This window comes from Scyliorhinus torazame, chromosome 15 (assembly GCF_047496885.1).
Source record: "Scyliorhinus torazame isolate Kashiwa2021f chromosome 15, sScyTor2.1, whole genome shotgun sequence".
Classification (NCBI taxonomy): Eukaryota; Metazoa; Chordata; class Chondrichthyes; order Carcharhiniformes; family Scyliorhinidae; genus Scyliorhinus; species Scyliorhinus torazame.
In genome coordinates this window covers 11,420,381-11,443,922 of record NC_092721.1, presented here as the reverse complement: position 1 = coordinate 11,443,922, position 23,542 = coordinate 11,420,381, and the positions used below count along the sequence as shown (strand labels likewise).

Here is a 23,542-nt window from a genome sequence, read left to right as displayed (position 1 = left end):
GGGCTGGTCTTTTTAAATTGAATTTAATTTCCACCATTGTGGTGTGGGGATTTCAATCCATGTCCCCAAAGGACTATCCTGGGCCTTCAGATAATAATAATAATATAATAATAATAATCGCTTATTGTCACAAGTAGGCTTCAATGAAGTTACTGTGAAAAGCCCCCAGTCGCCACATTCCGGCGCCTGTTCGGGGAGGCTGGTACGGGAATTGAACCTGCGCTACTGCCTTGTTCTGCATTACAAGCCAGCTGTTTAGCCCACTGTTTACTAGTCCAGTGACAATGTCACCACCGCCCCCTAAATGGAGGTTGAAGAGATGGGGCTGAAAGGTTGGTGAATGTCGTGGTGATACAGTCAGTAAAGCGGGTGAGGTAATGGAGGAATTTGAAGATCAGGGATGTTGATTTAATTCTCTTGGGGCTGGGGAACCAATGTAGGATAAGAGCAGGGTTGAGGCGGTGGGACTTTGCACAAGACAACCTGGGGGACAGCCAAGTAATACTTTGCGAAGGATAGAAACGGGATACAGTCAGGACTTTGGATTAATCAAATCTAGAGGTGAACAGGCAAAGTGAACATGTAATCAATGAATTATGACAGGAATTGGGAACTGATAAATACATACACACAAGCTAATTAGATTTCACTTTAATGAATACTGAAGTGTAGCTGACTATAAAATAGAGTGAAGATTTTCTTTTACAGGAGTCATCAAATACTCATTAAAACACTCAGCACAGCATTTGTTACGTGAGGTTTCTGTGTGGAAGATAAAGCCAAGATCATCAGCTGGCACCATTCCATAACAACACCGGATATTGGACTATGGGTAAGACTTCTTCAATTACCCAACTGCAACGCATGATTGGGAAAGGTTGTTTTGGGCATTATCTTGTTCCTAAATTGCAACAGTGAGTACACTTCAGAAATACTGCACTGGCTGTAAAACCCTTTACGATAGCTTGTGGTTATGAAAGGTGCAATATAAATGCAAATTCTTCCTTTTCCTAGTCCCAGGTTTACGTTTCAGATCTTCATATCGATAAGGAACAATTCCACAAGACACTCTTGTGGAGTTATTTTTATTCATTCAGGGGATGTGGGTATTGCTGGCAAGATCCGCATTTATTGCTCATCCTTAATCGTCCTCGAGATTAAACAACTTGCAAGTGTCTTTCTGTGATTCTTTCCCAATTCCCCATATCGAAGACCGAGTCCTTTGTTCAGACCCTCCTGGCTTATGATATCCCACCCTGGTGAGGCAAGAGTGACTATCCTTGACATGAGGCAGCATTTGATCAAGCATTGCATCGATACGTTCATATGTTTTGGTCCTGCCCAAAACTGGAGGGAGGTCTTTAGGGTAATCTCAAGGGTAGTGCACGTGAGACTCGAACTGGGTCCCCGAGAAGCCATATGCGGGGTGTCGGATCGGCCAGGGTTGGAAGCGGGTGCGGGGGCAGATGTCTTAGCCTTCGCCTCACTGATTGCCCGAAGGTGGGTCCTCTTGGGGCGGAGACCGGCTCCTCCGCCCTGTGCCCTGCCGGATTCCTAACACTCGAGAAAGTAAAATTCGAGTTGAGGGGGAGGATGGAAGGGTTCTTACAGCTCATGGGCCTTGTTCATCATGCATTTTCATGAATTGGATGACATCGACCATTGGTGGGGGGGGTTTGGAATATATAAATTAATGATGATTCCTTTTCATTAGTCTTTCCATTCAAAATGTTGGCAGCTGTTTGAGGGTGGGTGGGATGAGGGGATTGCCGTTGCATTTGTTGTTATTGTTAATTATTTGTTGTTGTAAATATGATGAAAATGTGAAAAAGGAGAATAAAAATATTTATTTTAAAAAGTATGGGATCAAAACTGGAGTCGACGGGAATCGGGGAAAACTCAGCTGGTTGAAGTCATACTTAGCACAAAGGAAGGTTGTGATTGTTGGAGGCCAATCACCTCAGTCCCGCACATCACGACAGGAGTTCCCCAGGGTAGTGTCCTAGGCCCAACAATCCTCACCTGCTTCGTCAATGACCTTCCTTCAGACACGAGGTCAGATGTGGGGTGTTTGCTGAGGATCGCACAATGCTCAGCTCCATTCACGATTCCTCATATACAGAAGCAGTGTCCAATTTGGGTGTCCAAGTGCAGCAAGACCTGGACAATATCCAGGCTTTGGGCTGACAAGTGGCAAGTAACATTACACCACACAGGTGCCAGGCAATGACCATCCACAACAAGCGAGGATCTAACCATCGCTCCTTGACATTCAATGGCATTAGCATCACGGAATCCCCCACAATCAACATCCTGGGGGTGGGGGGGGTTACCATTTCAGAAACTGAAATGGATTAGCCATATAAATAGTGTGGCTGCAAGAACAGGTCAGAGGCTGAGGGCGGGACTTACCGGCCATGTTGCACCAGACTTGGTGACGCGATAAGGCCGTTGAATCTCGCGATCTGGATCTCGCCCTTTAAATGAGTCTATTATGTAGAGATGCGCCGGATTCTCTGGGCTCCAGGTAATTAACGGCCTCCCCAGTGAGGCCTCAACCGGGCGCCTTTTAGTACTGGTCCACACAGACGTGGTCCACACAGACACCTGTTTTTTTTTCTAGGCCATTGGGGATCCCTGGGTGGTCGGGACAGGGCAGGGTGATCCCCTGACTCTTCCTTTTGTGGTTAGGGTGCCAATCAAGCGGGGCTGCTTTGACCTGGATGGTGTCGAGCTTCTTGAGTGTTGTTGGAGCCGCACTCATCCAGGCAAGTGGAGAGTATTCCATTACACTCCTGACTTATGCATTGTAGATGGTGGGCAGGCTTTGGGAAGTCAGGAGCTGAGTTACTTGCCGCAAGATTCCCAGCCTCTGACCTGCTCTGTAGCCACAGTATTTATATGGCTAGTCCAGTTCAGTTTCTGCTTAAAGTCAATCCCTACGACGTTGATAGTGGGAGATTCAGTGATGGTAATGCCATCGAATGTAAAGGGGTGATGGTCTGGCACTTGTGTGGCGCAAATGTTACTTGCCAATTGTCAGCCCAAGCCTGGATATTGTCCAGGTCTTGCTGTATTTGCATGTGGACTGCTTCAGTGTATGAGGAGTCGCGAATGATGCTGAACATTGTGCAGTCAACAACGAACAGCCCCACATCTTATGTTGGAAGGAAAGTAATTGACGAAGCAACTGAAGGTGGTTGGGTCTGAGGAGCTCCTGCAGTGATGTCCCGGGACTGAGATGATTGATCTCCAATAACCAGAAACATCTTTCTTTGTGCTAGGTATGACGCCAACCAGCAGAGAGTTTCCCCCTATTTCCTTTGACTCCAGTTTTGCTCAGGCTCCTTGATGCCACACCCGATTGGTTGGTTGTTGTTTCACTTCCTGCACCCAGCAGTGCACAAGGCAGATTGTCACCTGTTCCCATAGCAAATGTTTTCCTGGAACAGGTTGCTACCTTGTCGTCACTCCGCATCAAACATGGCGGACCATTATTGGGGACGCAGTGGCGTAGTGGTATTGTCACAGGTCTAGTAATCCAGAGACACAGGGTAATGCTCTGGGGACCCAGGTTCGAAACCCAACAGGGCAGGTGGTGGCATCTGAATTCAATTTAAAAAAAAAACCTGGAATTAAAAGTCTCCATGAGGACCTTAAAACCATTGCCGATTGTTGTAAAAACCCATCTGCTACACTAATGTCCTTTAGAGGAGGAAAATCGGCCGTCCTTACCCTGTCTGACCTACACGTGACTCCAGACCCACAACAAAGTGGTTGACTCTTAAATTCCCTCACGGATGGGCAATAAATGCTGGCCAGCCAGTGATGCCCACATCCCATGAACGAATAAAGAATCAGGAATCTCTCCCGTAATTGCCACCAGCCATTGGTGTGACTGGAAGGATTTTACCAGTTGACATTTAACCTCTTTGACCACTTTGTGAATACACCATCCTTGGCCATCATGTCCTGGCGCGGGACTCAAACCCGGAGTTTCTGGCCCAGAGGCAGGGATACCACCCACTGCTCACTAGATCCCCACTTCAGACAGTGATGATCCAACGTGTGGGCAACATTTAAAGAACACTTATTGATAATCCCTCCTGCAATTTGTTTTGTATTGATTCTGATAACTTTAAACCAGCAAAAAAGATTTCATATACAGTGACAACATAAATAATTTCGACAGATCATACTCGAGGTGCATCTTGGGGAGTTGGTCAGTTGTTTAGCATCAAAAACAAAGAATAATTTCACTTTGCTGAAAAGTTGAGGCAGATGTTAGCTATACAACGATCTGCATTTATGCAGCACCTTTAAGATATTAAAAATTCACAGGAGCATTATTAGACTAAATTTGATACCAAGCCACAGAGAACGAGATAAGAACATAAGAACTAGGCGCAGGAGTGGGAGTCCCTCGAACCCGCTCCGACATTCCATACGCTCATGGCCGATCTCATTCTGGCCTCAACTCCACTTTCTCGCCCATTCTCCTTCAACCTGTTCCATTACTAAATAAAATGATGTCTACCTCCTCCTTAAATTTATTCAAAGCCCCGGCATCCACTGCACTCTGGGGGAGTGAATTCCACAGATTCACGACCCTTTGGGAGAAGTAATTTCTCCTCATCTCCATTTTCAATCTGCTACTCCTTATCCTTAAACTGCAACCTCTCCTAGATTGTCCCACAAGAGGAAGCATCCGCTACTTTGTCAATTACCTCAATTAGATCTCCTCTCATTCTTCTAAACTCGAGAGTATAGGCCTAAACTGCTCAATTTGTCTTCATAAGGCATACCCCTCATCTTTGGTAAGACAAAACCCTCATCTTTGGAAGACAAAACCCTCATCGTTGCTAAGACAAAACCCTCATCGCTGGTAAGACAAAACCCTCATCGCTGGCAAGACAAAACCCTCATCGCTGGTAAGACAAACCCCTCGTCGCTGGTAAGACAAATCCCTCGTCGCTGGTAAGACAAACCCCTCATCGCTGGTAAGACAAACCTCTCATCGCTGGTAAGACAAACCTCTCATCGCTTGTAAGACAAACCTCCTCATCGCTGGTAAGACAAACCCCTCGTCGCTGGTAAGACAAACCCCTCGTCGCTGGTAAGACAAATCCCTCGTCGCTGGTAAGACAAACCCCTCATCGCTGGTAAGACAAACCTCTCATCGCTGGTAAGACAAACCTCTCATCGCTTGTAAGACAAACCTCCTCATCGCTGGTAAGACAAACCCCTCATCGCTGGTAAGACAAAACCCTTATCGCTGGTAAGACAAAACCCTCATCACTGGTAAGACAAACCCCTCGTCGCTGGTAAGACAAACTCCTCATCGCTGGTAAGACAAAACCCTCATCGCTGGTAAGACAAACTCCTCATCACTGGTAAGACAAAACCCTCATCGCTGGTAAGACAAACCCCTCATCGCTGGTAAGACAAAACCCTCATCGCTGGTCAGACAAACCTCTCATCGCTGGTAGTAGGGTTGATGGCCAAAAACCTGGGTCAAAAATGTGGACTTCAATCTGTTTCTGAAAGGAGAGTGAGGCGGAGAGATTTAGGGAGGGAATCCCGGAACTCGGGGGCCCAGGCGACTGAAGGCACGGCTGCCAATGGTCAAGCAAATAATTGGGGACGCTCAGGAGGCCAGGATTGGAGGAGCGCACTGATCTTGGAGTGTTGTTGGCGAGAGGAGATTACAGAGATAGGAGGAACAAGGCCATGGAGAGTTTTGAAAACACGGACGGAAATTCCGAAATCGAGGCTTTTCCGGATGGGCAATGCCGGGGAGGTGAAGCAACACTCTGGGAATTTTGTTTTGTGGTAAGACAAAGTGGTGAGAAATGGCACTTACTTGTTAGAATTGTTCTCCTCTTGCACTGTTGCTCAACTCCTCCTTGTTTCTTTCCCGATATGGTGAACGGCATCTCAAACACAAACCGCTGGATATTGTGACTTTTCTCAAAATCTGTTTTTCTGTCCAGCAACTCCTTCTCTTCAAGATATGGGGTCACGTATGTCACTTGTATGTAGGCATATTTCGAGTCCAAGTCTTTTGGGTTGACCTTTTCAAAAAGAATATAACTTCTCTGGAGTAAATATAATCTGTGGCTTTATGTCTAGGACAGTTTATCATTTTGAATGAGGAACACATAACTTAAAAAAAGAGTACAAGACACATTGAAATGAATGAAGGCATCTAGCTATAGTAAGGAAGACAGATTGTGCCATTATGAATGGCAGAAAGGTGGACATGAATAGCATCCAGGGTGGCACGGTAGCACAGTGGTTAGCACTGTTGCTTCACGACGTCAGGGTCTCGGGTTCCTTTCCTGGCTTGTGTCACTGTCTGCACGTTCTCCCTGTGTCTGCGTGGGTTTCCTCCGGGTGCTCCGGTTTCCTCCCATGAGTCCCGAAAGATGTGCAGGCAGGTGATGTGGTCATTCTGATTCCTCCTTCAATAATCATAATAATCTTTATTGTCACAAGTAAGCTTACATTGACACTGCAATGAGGTTACTGTGAAAAGCCCCTAGTCGCCGCATTCCGGCGCCTGTTCGGGTACACTGAGGGAGAATTCAGAATGTCCAATTCACCAAACAAGCACGTCTTTCAAGACTTGTGGGAGGAAACCGGAGCACCCGGAGGAAACCCACACAGACATGGGGAGAACATGCAGACTCCGCACAGACAGTGACCCAAGCGGGAATCGAACCTGGAACGCTGGCGCTGTGAAGCAACAGTGCTAACCACAGTGCTACCGTGCCGTTCACAGTGTACCTGAACAGGTGCCAGTGTGTGGCGACTAGGGGATTTTCACAGTAACTTCATTGCAGTATTAGTATAAGCCTACTTGTGACACTAATAATAATAATTATTATATAAATGTAAATTCTCTCTTATTTCCCAAGATGCTGCCTTCCAACCGACTCAGCCCCATGAATGGCAGGTTAATCGGCCAATCCTTTCACTTGATATTTGTGTGGTGAATGACTGTTGTTCAGAGCAAAGACAAGCGGGCCATTGCGGCACTGGGGGGCTGGTTTAGCACAGGGCTAAATCGCTGGCTTTGAATGCAGACCAAGGCAGGCCAGCAGCACGGTTCAATTCCCATACCAGCCTCCCTGAACAGGCGCCGGAATGTGGCGACTGGGGGCTTTTCACAGTAACATCCTTTGAAGTCTACTTGTGACAATAAGCGATTTTCATTTCATTTCATTTAATTTTCATGTAGGGGCCACTGCTCTTTCGTTATACACACGGATGACCTCAGCCCTCCCCATCTCTGAAATCCCCTCCAGCCAACACACTCCAAGATCTCGGTGTTCCTCCAATTCTGGCCTCTTGAGAATCCCTGACATATCCCTGATAACACCAGGTTAAAGTCCAACAGATTTGTTTCAAATCACTAGCTTTCGGAGCACTGCTCCTTCCTCAGGTGAATGAAGAGGTATGTTCCAGAAAAATATATATAGACAAAGTCAAAGATGCCAGACAATGCTTTGAAGGCAAGCATTTGCAGGAAATTAAGTCTTAACAGATCCAGAGATAGGGGTAACCCCAGGTTAAAAAGGTGTGAATTGTCTCAAGCCAGGACAATTGGTAGGATTTCGCAAGCCCAGGCCAGATTTGTCTGTATATATGTTTCTGGAACATACCTCTTCATTCACCTGAGGAACAAAGAACAAAGAAAAGTACAGCAGAGGAACAGGCCCTTCGGCCCTCCAAGCCCGTGCCGACCATGTTGCCCGTCTAAACTACAATCTTCTACACTTCCAGGGTCCGTATCCCTCTATTCCCATCCTATTCATGTATTTGTCAAGATGCCCCTTAACTGTCACTATTGTCCCTGCTTCCACCACCTCCTCCGGCAGCGAGTTCCAGGCACCCACTACCCTCTGTGTAAAAAAACTTGCCTCGTGCATCTCTTCTAAACCTTGCCCATCGCACCTTAAACCTATGCCCCCGAGTAATTGACCCCTCTACCCTGGGGAAAACCCTCTGACTATCCACTCTGTCTGTGCCCCATATAATTTTGGAGACCTCTGTCAGGTCGCCCCTCAACCTACATCGTTCCAGTGAGAACAAACTGAGTTTATTCAACCGCTCCTCACAGCTAATGCCCTCCATACCAGGCAACATCCTGCTAAATCTCTTCTGCACCCTCTCTAAAGCCTCCACATTCCTCTGGTAGTGTGGCGACCAGAATTGAACACTATACTCCAAGTGTGGCCTAACTAAGGTTCTATACAGCTGCAACAAAACTTGCCAATTCTTATACTCAATGCCCCGACCAATGAAGGCAAGCATGCCGTATGCCTTCTTGACTACCTTCTCCACCTGTGTTGCCCCTTTGGACCTGTACACCTAGATCTCTCTGACTTTCAATACTCTTGAGGGTTCTACCATTCACTGTATATTCCCTACCTGCATTAGACCTTCCAAAATGCATTACCTCACATTTGTCCGGATTAAACTCCATCTGCCATCTCTCCGCCCAAATCTTCAAACAATCTAAATGCTGCTGTATCCTCTGACAGTCCTCATCGCTATCCGCAATTCCACCAACCTTTGTGTCGTCTGCAAACTTACTAATCAGACCAGTTACATTTTCCTCCAAATCATTTATATATACTACGAACAGCAAAGGTCCCAGCACTGATCCCTGCGGAACATCACTGGTCACAGCCCTCCAATCAGAAAAGCACCTTTCCATTGCTACTCTCTGCCTTCTATGACCTAGCCAGTGCTGTAGCCATCTTGCCAGCTCACCCCTGGTCCCGTGTGACTTCACCTTTTGTACCAGTCTACCATGAGGGACCTTGTCAAAGGCCTTACTGAAGTCCATATAGACAACATCCACTGCCCTACCTGCATCAATCATCTTTGTGACCTCTTCGAAAAACTCTATCAAGTTAGTGAGACACGACCTCCCCTTCACAAAACCATGCTGCCTCTCGCTAATACGTCCATTTACTTCCAAATGGGAGTAGATCGTGTCTCAAAGAATTCTCTCCAGTAATTTCCCTACCACTGACGTAAGGCTCACCGAAGGAGCTCCGAAAGCGATTGATTTGAAACAAACCTGTTGGACTTTAACCTGGTGTTGTAAGACTTCTTACTGTGCTCACCCCAGTCCAACGCCGGCATCTCCACATCATATCCCTGATAATAATCGCTCACCGTGCCTTCAGCTGCTGGGGCCCCAAGCTCTGGAATTCCCTCCCTAAACCTCCTCACCTCTCCCTCCTCGTTTAAGAACTATATGGGGGTGGAAGACAGAATTTCACAGTTTTGCAGTAAGCAACGAGAAGGGGCGATGGGGGCATTGTGGTAATGTTACTGTGTTTGTAATCCAGGGACCCAGGGGTTAATACTCTGGGGATATGGCTTTGAATCCCACCATGGCAATTTGTGCAATTTAAATTCAATCTATATAAGCTGGACTATAAAGCTATGAAACTATCATTGATGGTCACAGAAACCATCTAGTTTAGTAAGTGTTACAAAGAAGAGTCATATTGGACTCGAAACATAGGGTGTGATTCCACCCACCCCTGCACTTGGTGCACCTCCCGCTATTCTCCGTGAATAGCAGGAGAGCTTCTAAATGAGGTTGGCGCCGGGCGCCGAACAGAACACGATGCTCCTGGCCTCACATCGCAGCTGAGGGGAGTTTTTCTCTAATTCATTCTTGGGTGCAGGCTAGGCCAGAATATGTTGCCCATCCCTAAATGCTCTTGGTTTAGCACAGGGCTAAGTAGCTGGCTTTTAAAGCAGACCAAGGCAGGCCAGCAGCACGGTTCAATTCCTGTACCAGCCTCCCCGAACAGGCGCCGGAATGTGGCGACTAGGGGCTTTTCACAGTAACTTCATTTTTGAAGCCTACTTGTGACAATAAGCGATTTTCATTTCATTTCTTGAGAAGGTGGTGGGTGAGTCTCCTTCTTGAACCACTGCAGTCCCTATGGTGTAGGTACACCCACAGTGCTGTTAGGGAGGGAGTTCCAGGATTTCGCCCCAGCGACAGAGAAGGAACGGCGATGTATTTCCAAGTCAGGATGGTGCGTGACTTGGAGGGGAACTTGTAGGTGGTGGTGTTCCCATGTGTGCGCTTCACATGTCCTTCTATGTCAGTGAAAGTTGAAATCGGGGCTTGTTCACTAGCCAGGACCCTTGAATAAGATTAAATACATTTAATACACGCTGAATATTTCATAACGAGTTGTAGAAAATGCTTCATCATTTGTATATTAATAGAACTGAAAACAATCCCAAGTAGTATAAAAATAAATATTTACACTTGATTGAGGGAGCGCACAGCTCTCACAGTCAATGTTGTGAGCAATCTGCACACACCTCACTTCATGTGACCTTGCTTTACCTGTGCATCACTTTAGTCTTACCGTAGGTAGGAAAAAGTTTACACCGATAGAAACCAGCGGAATGTGGCAACCCTGCACATGGGCAACGGTGAACAAAATGTCTGGTAGGCCGCACTCAGAACCCAGATAGGCTGTGCTGGCCCTGGGCCACAGGCTTCCTCCCACCGTTCTAAGTGGCAGAGGGTGTGGATTTGGAAGGTGTTGTTTATTATTCCATGGGTGGATATTCTGCTAATGCAGTTAATGAAGCATGTTAACTTTTTCTAACCACGAGCAGTGAGGACATCATTTTTCCTTTAATTCTTTTGCCAATTAGACAAGGGTCCTGTTTACCTAATTTCTCCCACATTTTTGGATCCAAAAAGTCTTTCAAAAGCCGGTCTTGTAACATTAATCAGCAAAATGAATGTAGGAGTTGATAAAATATTTTTTCTAATCTTAAAACAATCGACAATGCTAGATGAACATTTTGTACACGTCATATCTTCCAGAAATGTTGAAATTTTGGAAACTCCCGGAAGGACGCCCACTGAGATCCTTAAGGGAAGCAATGCATCAAAAGAGGCAACAGGTTGCATGAGATTAAGTGACAAGGGAGAGCTGAGAAAAGAGAATTGGCAAAGAAGGCAGATATTTTGAAATGTTGCTCTCCTCACCTTGCCGTCATCGTAAATCATCCTCACGTTCTCTGGGCCAAACTTGTCTGAGTAAAGTTTCAGAAGTCGCTGGGACACCTCAGACAGCTGGGTCAGTTTTGGCTCTTTGTAAATGTATTCCTTGCCGTCCTCATCTTCAAAAAACCCCTGTTAAAAACGATGCTAAGTACGTCATGTGAGAAAAGCATTCTCTTTCAGCAGATATGTTGGGTGATGAACCAAAGTCAACTCAAAAAAGCTTTGAAAAAGACAAACAAAAGCGAACAAAAGATTCTCCAAATTTCCCCAAGTGCACCATTAAAGCCAACTGATTCTGAATAATTTTTGGGAGGAATAGCCGTGAATATACAGCGATTCTCATCTCCAGCTACATGTTGTAAGGATTCAATCCAGTCAATGCTGCATTGCCAGGTAATCTTGTTTTTTTTTTTTTATGAATACACTTTTCCAGTTCCTTTGGGGAGAAGAATCCAGGTCTCATTTTTCTTCCAATGGCATTAAGATGAGAACTCAGTGTCAGTTTTCCACAACACCAGACTGCTTTTCAGGTTAGTACAAGGTCAGAACATAAGACTGACAAATCTTGAACAGAAAGGGATTGACAAACGGGACCAATCGCAAATCTTCCTTTGCAACCGAATGAATTAAAAATATGCAGAAAAGGTTCATTTTAAAATAATGTAAGAATTGTGAAAACTCCCTTTTTTTTTTTAAACGCAACTTAAAGTTAAGATGCATCTGGCTGCGAAGATTTACGGTCAATTCTTCCCATTTCTGTTAAGCGAGGGATCGGGTACAATGGTTTTTATGTTCTGTGCAATGTCAGAGGTTTTAATGACATGTTGCTCTTTGAAACAAAGGTCGGCTCTTGGATGCAAGTCCTGCTTCTCCAAACAGTAAGCAAGGCTTTTGCTCCTGTGTGCTGTTGGCTGCCGTAACCCTCTAGATACCTCAGTACCAGCAGCCCCCAAAAGCAGTCCACATTGTGTGACTCGGGTAGTGTTTTGTCCAGATTCAGGTCACATTTAGGGCCCGGTATATTGAGACATTATGGATAGCATCGAAGATAGGGACGGATGAGAAAAGGAACAGTTGGGGAAACTAAATGCAGCACACAGAGTTGAACCAGTCTAAAGTGTAGACAAATACTGCAATACACCTGGGTGCAGGAAGTATCATGTCACTAATCGAATATAATGAGTGATGTACAAGAGTTTTAATGAAGCATGGACAATGTGCATTTTTGATAGACTGACAAAACTACCCACATCAAATCAGAGTGCCTTTAATGCAGTCAGCTTTACTGCATTATGTGTGATACCATCATTGATTTACCTCCACATCTCTCTCATTGTCTGTAAACTGGTATTGCTATGAAGGTTAATAAAAACAAAGAACAAAATGATAATCACATTTATTCCTAGCAGTCACGTTAGAGGAATCGCCTAAAACTAAAGAACACAGCAAACCTAACGACAAATAAAAGCCCACATCAAACATGACAATGCTTCGGTGATTTTTAAGACTGTGTTTGCTACAATTCTTGTTTAAATGGACTGGTGATTTTATTGAATGCAAAGTGGATTGCAGAGTCAGCCAAATTGTTTTGCACTCCTCTACATGCACCACTATGAACAAGACAAGGCGGTGGATGGTGTTCCCAATGCACCGCTTCTACCCTCTATATTTAGCTACATTGTTATGATGGCAAAGCAGATGACTTCAGACACAAACGAACAAGGCCACACCAAGGCATATTAAACGCTCACACGATAGGACCCAACTTAATGCACAACTTACCGCTGCCTTTAAGAGGGGGAAAGAGTGGAAAGAATGCATTAATGAGATGTTGCAACTCAACACAAATGCTATGAATAGTAAGGCATTTAGTTAATAAAAAAATTCAAATCAATATTTAAATTAAAAAAAAATAGGCATTGTTAATTAAGATTAAGAAGTGTTTTCAACTTAAATCTGTTTTTAGCTCCCCCATAGACTTCTGAGCACATTCATTCCCATTTCCACTTGTTTACAACTTAACTTCAGAAGTTAAATGTATTTTATTACAAACGTATATAAAAAGTTACAACGCATAAACAATTCGGGAAACAGGCTTCCCAACAAACGGCTATGCAGTTTGTACAAATCTTTCCCCTTTTTCACCACCTCCCCCCCCCCACCGCGACGAACAACTCCTCAAACACGGTCACGAACATCCCCCACCTTGCCTCAAACCCTTCCACTGAATTAACTTCAGAATAATACAAAATTCATTCTGTAACTTCATGAATCACACGTTGGTCCAATTTTAATTCAGAACATCTTTAAATAAATTAGGCTGCAAGTATTTGGGAGACCAACAATGAGAATGAACAATCAGAATTACGGACAGAAATCTTGCAGCAGGCCATTCTGCCCTGCACCCCTATTCTGCCCCTTTGAAAGAGGTGTCTAATTAGTCCCACGACCCCTGCTCTTTCCCCACAGTCCTGCAGTTTTCAAGTCTCTATCCAATTCCTTTTTGAAAGTTACCACTGATCATAAAAATATCTTTCCTGAAACGCACTCTCCCCCTGGTTCTTTCAAAGATTACCTGTGATTACCGCATGCTCCCCGCCCCCGCCAATGGAAACAGTTTCTCAATTTTACACTATCAAAACGTTGAGAGTTTTTGTCCAAAAACTATCAAATCTTTTCGAAGGACAGATCAGTCCCTGCTTTACTGCAGTTAAGTTTCAAGTTGCGCTCTACAGAAACTGGTCAATTATAGACATGAAACAGAAAGCAGACAATTAATTACCTGCCCAAAAAAGGCTACCCGAAAGTAGGTGCCAAGGAGTCGTTTTCCTGTTTGGATGACTTCCGCAATCTTCTTGTAAGCTTGGTGAAGCGTATCATAGAGATGGGCAAGTTTCTGCAAGATTAACAATAAAAAGGGACAGACTGAATATCTTTCCTTACGAATTCACTCGGCACAATTTACGTTCCCTCGGCCGCAGAAACATACTTTTCACTGTACTTCGGTACATGTCACAATAAATCAAATCAATCAATCAATCACAATTTCAGGCAGCACGGTAATACAGTGGTTAGCACTATGGGTTTGATTCCTGGCTTGGGTCACTGTCTGTGCGGAGTCTGCACGTTTTCCCTGTGTTTGCGTGGGTTTCCTCCGGGTTCCTCCCAAAATCCAAAGAGGTGCAGGGTTAGGTGGATTGGCTATGCTAAACTGCCCTTAGTGTCCAAGAAAAGGTTAGGTGGGGTTACGGGGATAGGGTGGAGGTGTGGGGATAGGGTGGAGGTGTGAGCCTAGGTAGGGTGCTCTTTCCAAGGTCCAGTGCAGACTTGATGGGTCGAATGGCCTCCTTCTGCACTGTAAATTCTATGATTCTATGATTCAATAGGCAAAGAGAATAATTTCCCTCATTTTGTTTCTTTGATTTAAAGAGCATTATTTGTCCCCCTCCCCCCACCCCCACATGGAAACATCCCGACATCTACCTATCAAACTTTTTCATAATTACAAAGATCTCCTTTGGGTCGTCCCTCAACCTTTCCTTTTATGGAGAAAGGAGTCCCAGGCTGTCCCATCCGTTCTGATGGGTAGAGCATCTCAGTTCTTGTATCATCCACCTCAATCTGTTTTTTTTCTCCTTCTGTTATGATCTCGGTAGAGATCAGTAATGTTATCAGGTTTTTTTTTTAAGAACTCGAAAACCCAGGTGTTTACTCAAACAATAAAGCCAGAAGGTTCATGATTGAAACAAAAGCATTTTACCACAGAAAAGTCAAAGACCAGGAACTACAATAATGTCTACCTTAAAATGTCAGCGACAATAAAGGTAATCAAAACACAATGGACATAGTTACTTACACGCTAAATTGAATGTATTAACTCCACTTTCCTTCACCACCTGCTAATTTACACCCCAAAACCCTCAGGTCAGATATTGGGAGATTAACCACTTAGTCTTGGTACAGGTCAACGACCTGAGAGTTCTTGGGCTCGGCAATATCAGAAATTAAACTTATTGTTGGTCGAATCCTTCAGTTAATAAGAGTTTTAACTATTTTAGCCAACACTCAGAATTTCAACTGAAATGCCCTTTGCTCCTGAACTGAACTGTTTGAATAGAGAACCGCCCCTTATAATCACTCCTATAATTAACGTGTCCACCCTTTTTCCTATGTTCATCCCCAAAGCAACCTGGTCCCATGGTCACTTACCAGAACCTTTTTTTTTAAGAAAATATTTTATTGAAGCATTTGTAATTTACACAGTTTAACATGTCTTAAATAACCGCATGGGCCGACACACGCAAAAACCTAAAAACAATGTCCCCTACTGCCCACGCCCTATTACCTAATTACCTGTATACTGAGTTCCCTGTCCTTATCTAATACAGCCTATTTTCATCCCCCCCTTAATCAGAACCTTTTTTTTTTAACCAGAACTTGGATCCTAGTTTGTAAAGGAATCACCACCCACATAAAACATTGATTTTTGTTCCCCCCCCAACAAAGTACATAGGCCTGTACACTTCTCCACCTTTAAAACAATAATAAGGTTAATCTGGCACTACTTGTTCGAAGATTAGTCTTGGTTAGACCTGCCCATTATTTGTGCATTTTGTCCTATATCCCTGTAACTTTTGCGAGGGCTAAACGGGACTTACCTCAAATTCACGCCTTTTCTCATAAACTGGAATAATTAGCTTGTAGACATTAGAAATAAGCTCGTAGCGTTCAGCCTTCCAAAGTCCATCAGCACACTGCTCCAACAACTCCATCAGAACATCCTGTTCAAATATCAAAATTAGAAAGGCATCAGTATTCAAACACTTAACATGAAAGATTACATGAAACATTGACTCTCATTCTTTCTCCACAGATGCTAAAAGCCCTGCTGAGTATTTCTCGCACTATCTGGTTTTACCTCTCATAGAATTGTACAGCGCAAAAGACTTCAGCACATTGCGCCTCTGCTGGTTCTCGGGAGAGAGCTATCCACTTACCCCCATTCCCCTTGCTCTTTCCCCATAGCTCTGCTAATTTTCCCTTTTCAAGCCTTTATTGAGTTCCCTTTTGAAAGTTATTACCTAATCTTCTTCCGCCGTTATTTCGGTCACTGTACTCCAGCCAGGCCACACCAAAAAGAAGGAAGTTCCCCTCATTTGCTTTCCAGCTGTGGCACTCTCGCCTCTTAATCACACGGTTCCAGGTTGAAGCCCCACCCCAGGACTCGAGCACAAAAATGAAGGTGCAGTATTGAAGGACTGCTACGCTGTCAGAGGGTACCAGCCTTCAGTTGAGATGATAAACTGATTTATATCTCACAATCAACATCACTAAAAACAGATTATCTGATCACTATTACACTGCTGTTTGTGGGAATTTACCGTGAGCAAATTGGCAACAGTGCTTCCCTACATTCCAACGGGGATTACTTCAGAAGTACTTCATTGGCAGAAAAGCACTTTGAGGCATCTGGTAGCCCTGAAAAGCGATCTAGAAATACAAATCTTTTTTTTCTTTCTTATCTCCTCTATGGTTCTTTTATTAATCACCTCAAATCTCCAGATAACACACCTGCCACTGGAAACAGTCTATCTCTATTAAATCGATCATTAGCCTTCCCTATGTCATGCTAATGTACAGCATTTCATTCTGTGAAAGATGTTCAGAATCGGGGGCGTCATTCTCCGACCCCCCGCCGGGTCGGAGAATCGCCGGGGGCTGGCGTGAATCCTGCCCCCACCGGTTGCCGAAGTCTCCGGCACTGGAGATTCGGTGGGGGCGGGAATCACGCCGCACCGGTTGGCGGGCCCCCACTGCTCGATTCTCCAGCCCGGATGGGCCGAAGTCCCGCCAATAAATTGCCTGTCCCGCCGGCGTGGATTAAACCACCTTTTGAACGGCGGGACAAGGCGGCGTGGGCGGGCTCCTGGGGGGGGCGGGGGGCGATCTGGCCCCGGGGCGTGCCCCCACGGTGGCCTGGCCCGCGATCGGGGCCCACCGATCCACGGGCGGGCCTGTGCCGTGGGGGCACTCTTTCCCTTCCGCCTCCGCCACGGTCTCCACCATGGCGGAGGCGGAAGAGACTCCCTCCACTGCGCATGCGTGGGAAACTGTCAGCGGCCGCTGACGCTCCCGTGCATGCGCCGCCCCGAGATGACATTTCCGCGCCAGCTGGCGGGGCAACAAAGGCCGTTTCCGCCAGCTGGCGGGGCGGAAATTCCTCCGGCGTCAGCCTAGCCCCTCAATGTTGGGGCTCGGCCCCCAAAGATGCGGAGCATTCCGGACCTTTGGGGCGGCGCGATGCCCGTCTGATTGGTGGCGTTTTGGGCGCCAGTCGGCGGACATCGCGCCGTTTCAGGAGAATTTCTCCCCTGATGCCGATCTCTTGTGTTAGGTATTAGGATCCCAGCCCAGACCCCAACAGTGGTGAGGGAACTGGGCCCAAATCCCAATATTATAATTCATTTTGTAAGACTGTGAGGAAAGGGGTGACTGCACAAAAAATTAGGTATTTGGTATTTTTAAACAAAACTTGATTAAAACAACATTAAACTCTTTGGCCGCTATTCTCCCCCCCCCCCACGCCGGGGCGCCACGCGAATCGCGCCACGCTGCCCCGACCCCCGCACGCGATTCTCCCACCCCCCGGAAACCAGCGGCGCGCGATTCGCACCGGGCCGCTCGGAGAACCGGCAAATCTCCGGCCCGGATGGGCCGAGCGGCCGCTACGACACGACAGGTTCCCGACGGCGCCGTCCACCCCTGGTCGCTGCCGGAGGGAGCTCTGTGGGAACACTGGAGGGGCGGTCTGTGGGGGAGGGAGGGGGGCTCCTTCACCGGGGTGGCCTCCGATGGGGTCTGAACAGCGATCGGGGCCCACCGATCAGCGGGCCGGCCTCTCCCGCCCCCCCCCCCCCCGGGCCTACCTCCTTGCGCGCGCGGCCCCAGGAACACCGCCGCCATGTTGGTGAGGGGCCGGCGTGCATAGACGTTCCCCATACATGCGCAGAATGCCGCGGCCCAACTGCGTATGCGCAGGATTGGGCTGCCCTGACTGCGTATGCGTGGGTTGGCGCACGCCTAAGGCGTGAACCGCTCCAGCACCATGCTGGCCCCCTGTGGGGGCCAGAATAGGTCGTGCCCGGGCCCTGTTTGCGCTGTCGTGAAACGCGACGGCGTTCACGATGGCGCGAACACTTGGCCTCCATATCGGAGAATCGCCCCCTTTAACATCAGACCTGAAAATAGCTTACAATTACCCTTAAACAATACTACTCAACATAGTAAATACAAAGGTGAGTAGTTGGTGAGGGCAGGATATGAGTGTTTCTGTAGGGAAGATTCGAAGTTAAAAAAAAAAAGAAAAAAAAAGGGCAGCACGGCAGCAAAGTGGTTAGCACAGTGGCTTCACAGCTCCAGGGTCCCAGGTTCGATTCCCTGCTGGGTCACTGTCTGTGCGGAATCCGCACGTTCTCCCCGTGTCTGCGTGGGTTTCCTCTGGGTGCTCCGGTTTCCTCCCACAGTCCAAAGACGTGCAGGTTAGGTGGATTTGCCATGCTAAACCACAGTGTCCCAAAAGAAAGGTTAGGAGGGGTTATTGGGTTAGGGTGGAAGTGAGGGCTTAAGTGGGTCGGTGCAGACTCGATGGGCCAAATGGCCTCCTTCTGCACTGTATGTTCTATGCTCAATATCCTTAATTACTATCTTTATTCACAATTAAATAAAAAGAAAGAAAGAAAATACAGCTCTCAATCCATCCCACTGACACAGAGTAATATTTGTTTTCCAGAACAGATTTGGCTCCTGTTAAGATCAATGCAGACTCTGGCTGGATGTCTTCGAAAAGCTGTTTCAACTGATTTCTTTTAGCTTTCCCCTTGCCCTCAGGCAAGTCTACTCTGCTTTAAATACAATTATTCTCTATTTTAAACTATCCTACTGTGAGAGCAAATGACCTTTCTTGTGGTCGAAGAGGGTAGACAGATTAGAACTCAACTCAAAAAGCTTTCTCAAAATGTCTGAATACCAGAGCTTCACCCAGCAATGACATCATCTCCCCAAGATGAAAACAAGTCAACTCCCCAGGGACTCCCGCTAGTCAAACAGCACTGCATTAGCCCAGGTTGAAAACACATCACTCTGGTTAATTTCACCTCAGGCTCCTAAAAGCCTTCTGGTCTTGCAAAACAAGGTTCTTCTTAAAACCATGACAACCACAGTCTAACCCCAGGTTGTTCACCCTTAAATTGCCATGTGTTTATAATCCAATATATCTAAAATCCTACATTAGTTACACAGGAAAACAAATATAGTTTTAAGGGAATTAAATTTGTATTGGTAAATATTAGAAGGCATAATTTTAAGTGGGTTTAATTCAATGTTTCTGTGGCTGGAAGAGTAAAAACTATAGTTAGGTGTTTGTGTGTGTGTGTGTGTGGGGGGGGGGGGGGGTTGGTTGGTTAAGTTCCAACTGTTTTTCTCTGGTGCTTAAAGAGGGCTACGGTGTGAAGAATAAAGGCATAACATGTGTGCGGTGCTTAGCAACTGGGGCCTTATACGGTAGAGAAGCAAGTTTTTTCAGTTTCAGGTAGCTTATTTGATTGCAGTTGGAGAAAGCAGCTCTCAGAGCTCTGCTAGAAGCAGTTGGTTTTGAAGGCTAGAGGTGGAACACCTCTCTCAGCTTTGCTAGATGGAAAACCATACATGGAGTAATGGTTAAGGAACCGTGTGCAGAAATCTGAAGTGCATCCAGTTAAGGAAACAAGAGAAATTAAGTTTCCAACAAGTCTGCGGTTGATGGTACGAGAACAGAACACTTTCCAGTAAAGTCAGACCGAGCTGAGAATAAGGCTGAGATGTCAGAATGATATCTGAAGTGATTTTCAGGTTTGTGAGATTTTACTGCAGCCTGTGGAAGGTGAGTTGAACTAACTATGGAAATCAGTGGCTGGATCTCAAAGTTTGTGTAAATGCAGTTGAAACAAAATAAATTCTAAAGGGGTTATAAAATTCTGGACTGAATTCACTGTTATAAGTGGATCGGAAGCTTTATTTAAAATGTAATTGGGAAAACTTGGTTGTTTTCTTGAGAGCGGCCTTTGGAAACTCTGACGTGACAATCATCTGGGGGATTCGGAGGAGACATCCACAAACGTTCACTTGGGATTCAGAGTGGAGAGTGTATTTGCCCACATTCATCCTGTGTGCTTAAAAGGGACTATGTGTTGTAGATCAAGATGTACTTTGTAATCCATGTTAATCCTAAAACTAGTGTGGCATTGTTAAGCTAAAGGAGGAGTCAAGGAGTACTGTATCATAATCCAATTTTTCCATGTTTAATAAGTGTTCTTTCCTTGTTGTTAAACTAACTAGAGAGTGGGCAGTGGGGGAGGGGTTGATGTGGGAGCGGGTGGAGGCAGCCTCGTCTAAAGACACGAGTTTGGGGGCACTGTTAACGGCACCTCGGCCATTCTCATCGGCTCGGTACTCCGGTACAAGGCCGGTAGTAGTGGCAGCCCTGAGGGTGTGGGGACAGTGGAGGCAGCACGTGAGGTTGGAAGGGGTGTCGGTATGGGCAACGATATGTGATAACCACCTGTTCGCCCCGGGAAGGGGGGGGGGCTGGATGAGGAGGGTTTCGGAGGTGGCAGCGGGCAGAGATCGAGAGATTTGGGGATCTGTTTCTTGATGAAGGTTTCCCAAGCTTGGAGGAGGAGATTGAGTTGCCAGGTGGGAATGGGTTCCGGTATCTACAAGTGAGTGATTTTGTGTGGAGGCAGGTTTCGACCTTCCCGCACCTGCCGCACCGGGGACTGCAGGATGAGGTGGTGTCGAGAACAGGAGTAGGAGTGGGGAAGGTCTCAGAGATCTATAAGGAATTGATGGAGTGGGAGATAGCCCTGATAGGAGAGATGAAGAGAAAGTGGGAAGAAGAGCTGGGTGGGGAGTTGGAGGCTGGATTATGGGAGGAGGTCCTCAGACGAGTCAATGCACCCTCGTTGTGCGCCAGGCTCAGCCTAATACAATTCAAGGTGGTCCACAGGGCGCACATGACGGTGGCCCGCGTGAGCAGATTCTTTGAGGGGATGGAGCATAGGTATGGGCACTGTGCGGGGTTCCTGTGAACCATGTCCACGGCTGAGGGGTTTCTGGCAGGGGATTGCAGAAGTCATGTCAGAGGTCTTACAACTGAGGGTGGTGCCGAGTCCAGAGGTGGCGATCTTTGGTGTGTCAGAAGACCTGGGGGCCCGGGGGGTGAGAGAGGCCGATGTTCTGACCTTTGCCTCCCGGTGGCCCGGAGACGGATCCTACTAGGATGAAGGGACTCGGAGCTCTCGAAGTCAGGGGTGTGGGTTAGCGACATGGTGGGGTTTCTCAGACTCGAGAAAATTAAATTCGCCTTGAGGGGTTCGCTGCAGGAGTTTGCTCGGAGGTGGCAGCTGTTCATCGACTTCTTTGAGAAACATTAAGCTGTCAGCGGGGGGGAGGGGAGGTATGGGAGAGACGAGTGAGGGCAGGAGAACCAATGGAGGGGGCACTGGGGAAGGCGGCACTGTTTATGTAAGCCATGTTGGCTGGGGTCTGCGCTCGGGGGGGTTGTTGGATATATTGTTGTGTTTTTGTTCTCGTTGAAATTTGATGTTTAAAATTGTTAAAATTATAAATGCCTCAATACAACATTTTGTAAAAAAAACCTAATTAGTGGGACTCTCTCCCCTCCACGTTTTATCAAACAAAGTAAATGTTTCGGTCCTTTGAGCCAGGGTTCCATTCTGGGATCTTCCTGTCCAGTGAAAACATCAACTGGGACCGTAAGATCAGTGATGCAATTCTGTCTGTTCCCAACGTAAAAATGTGCTGCCTCCTGAAAAAAAATTCCACATTAACTGGACTGAATGGATAACAGATTATAAAATTCTCCCACCCCACACCCCTCTAACAGCTAACAGTGACCAACTCTCTGAAATGCAATATAAACGGCCGCCATCTCCGGTAGAGCCCTTCAATTGATCCCTTCATGGTGTATTTGACCTCCTCGAGATGCAAAGGTCCATTCGGTCCCCTCACCAGGCCAAGGCACTCGGCGGCATTGCCAGCCTCCAACCCAACAGGATGTGCCTCTGCACCACCAACGAGGGCGAAGGCAAAGTCAGTCCCCATCCGCAGCTCTGGCACATCCAAAACTCCAAAGATAGCCACCAAAGAACAGGGCTCCAGCTCAATATTTAGGATCGCCGGCATGGTGCTAAATATGGACCGCCAAAATTCCACCAGCTTGGAACAGGACCAGAACATGTGTGTGCGGCGTGCGGGCCCTCTCCACCAGTGCTCACACTATCCTCCACCCCCTCAAAAAAACACCTCCTCCTAGCCTAATCAAGCGCGTTACATTCAGCTGGATCAGGCACAGTCTCGCACATGGCAACATGGCGTGCACCCTCCACAGCCCCTCCCTCCATACCTCCTCCTCCAGTATAGGCTGCAACTCCGCCACCCATTTAGCCTTTACTCTTTCCACTAAACCAGGCATTGTCAAACACGGGGGCGCGACCCGCAAGTGGGTCACGGGCGGGTGTCGGGAGGGTCGCGGAGCGGTCCGTCGCGGCGCTCCCGATCACGCAAATCCGCGTGCAACAGCCGGCTTTTAATAATGCCGGCTGCGAGCGGCCATCAAAATGGCCAGGAACTGATTAAAGAAAAGTCAGCCGCACTGCGCATGTGTGCCCGATCATCGGTGCGCATGCGCAAACCTATGCGCATACATATTGATGATTGGGCACGAATGCGCAGTGCAGCCGCATTTGTTTTTGTATGGTCGCAGCCTTTTCTTTTCACGTTCGGGGGGCCAAAGGGACCATGGGGGCCAAAGGGACCCAAAACCATTTCCTCCATTGTTGTCAGCAACAAACAAGGTAAGAGAAAATGGTGGGTCGGGCAGGTCGGCCGACGTGGGTCGCGAAGGTCGGCCGATGTGGGTCGCGAAGGTCGGCCGGCGTGGGTCGTGAAGGTCGGCCTTTTGGTGGTAAAAATGGGTCCCCGGAAAAAAAGTTTGAAAAACACTGCACTAAACTCAACTCTTCCCCTCTGCGCTGATCATGGATGTAGGACGTACCGCCCGCCTCAGAACCCGATGGGAGAGAATCCTCTCCAATAAGGCTGATGGCGGCACCACTGGGAATTCCGAGAGCACCTCTAAACAAAGCTCTGCACCTGGAGATACCTAAACATATCTGAGCCTGACATCTCAAATTTCTCCTTCAATTCCTACAGGCTGGAAAACCGCCCCTCCAGGAATAAATCGCCCACTCTCTCCTGACCTTTCTCTCTCCAGGCACCGAATGTGGCACCCAGCCTTTCCGGCTCAAACAGACGGTTGCCACAAATCGGAGTCACTCTTGAAGCTGCCTCCAACTTAGAGTGCTGGCGGAACCACCCACCACCTGGAAAGAAATGCCGGGTTATTGCGTCCAATTC

The 23,542-nt window shown here is 46.9% G+C and overlaps 1 protein-coding gene across 15 annotated transcripts in view; it reads right to left on the bottom strand.

Moving 5' to 3' along the window:
* The window catches only part of LOC140391521 (dedicator of cytokinesis protein 9-like), a 407,496-nt gene that overhangs the window by 18,515 nt on the left and 365,439 nt on the right, over window positions 1-23,542 (bottom strand). For all 15 annotated transcript variants that reach the window (XM_072476084.1, XM_072476085.1, XM_072476095.1 and 12 more), the window contains 4 exons: window positions 15,727-15,849; window positions 13,851-13,964; window positions 11,051-11,197; window positions 5,864-6,074 (listed from right to left, as the gene is read on the bottom strand). In XM_072476084.1, coding sequence (XP_072332185.1) covers window positions 5,864-6,074; window positions 11,051-11,197; window positions 13,851-13,964; window positions 15,727-15,849 — 595 coding nt within the window. The remainder of the gene's footprint in view (window positions 1-5,863; window positions 6,075-11,050; window positions 11,198-13,850; window positions 13,965-15,726; window positions 15,850-23,542) is intronic.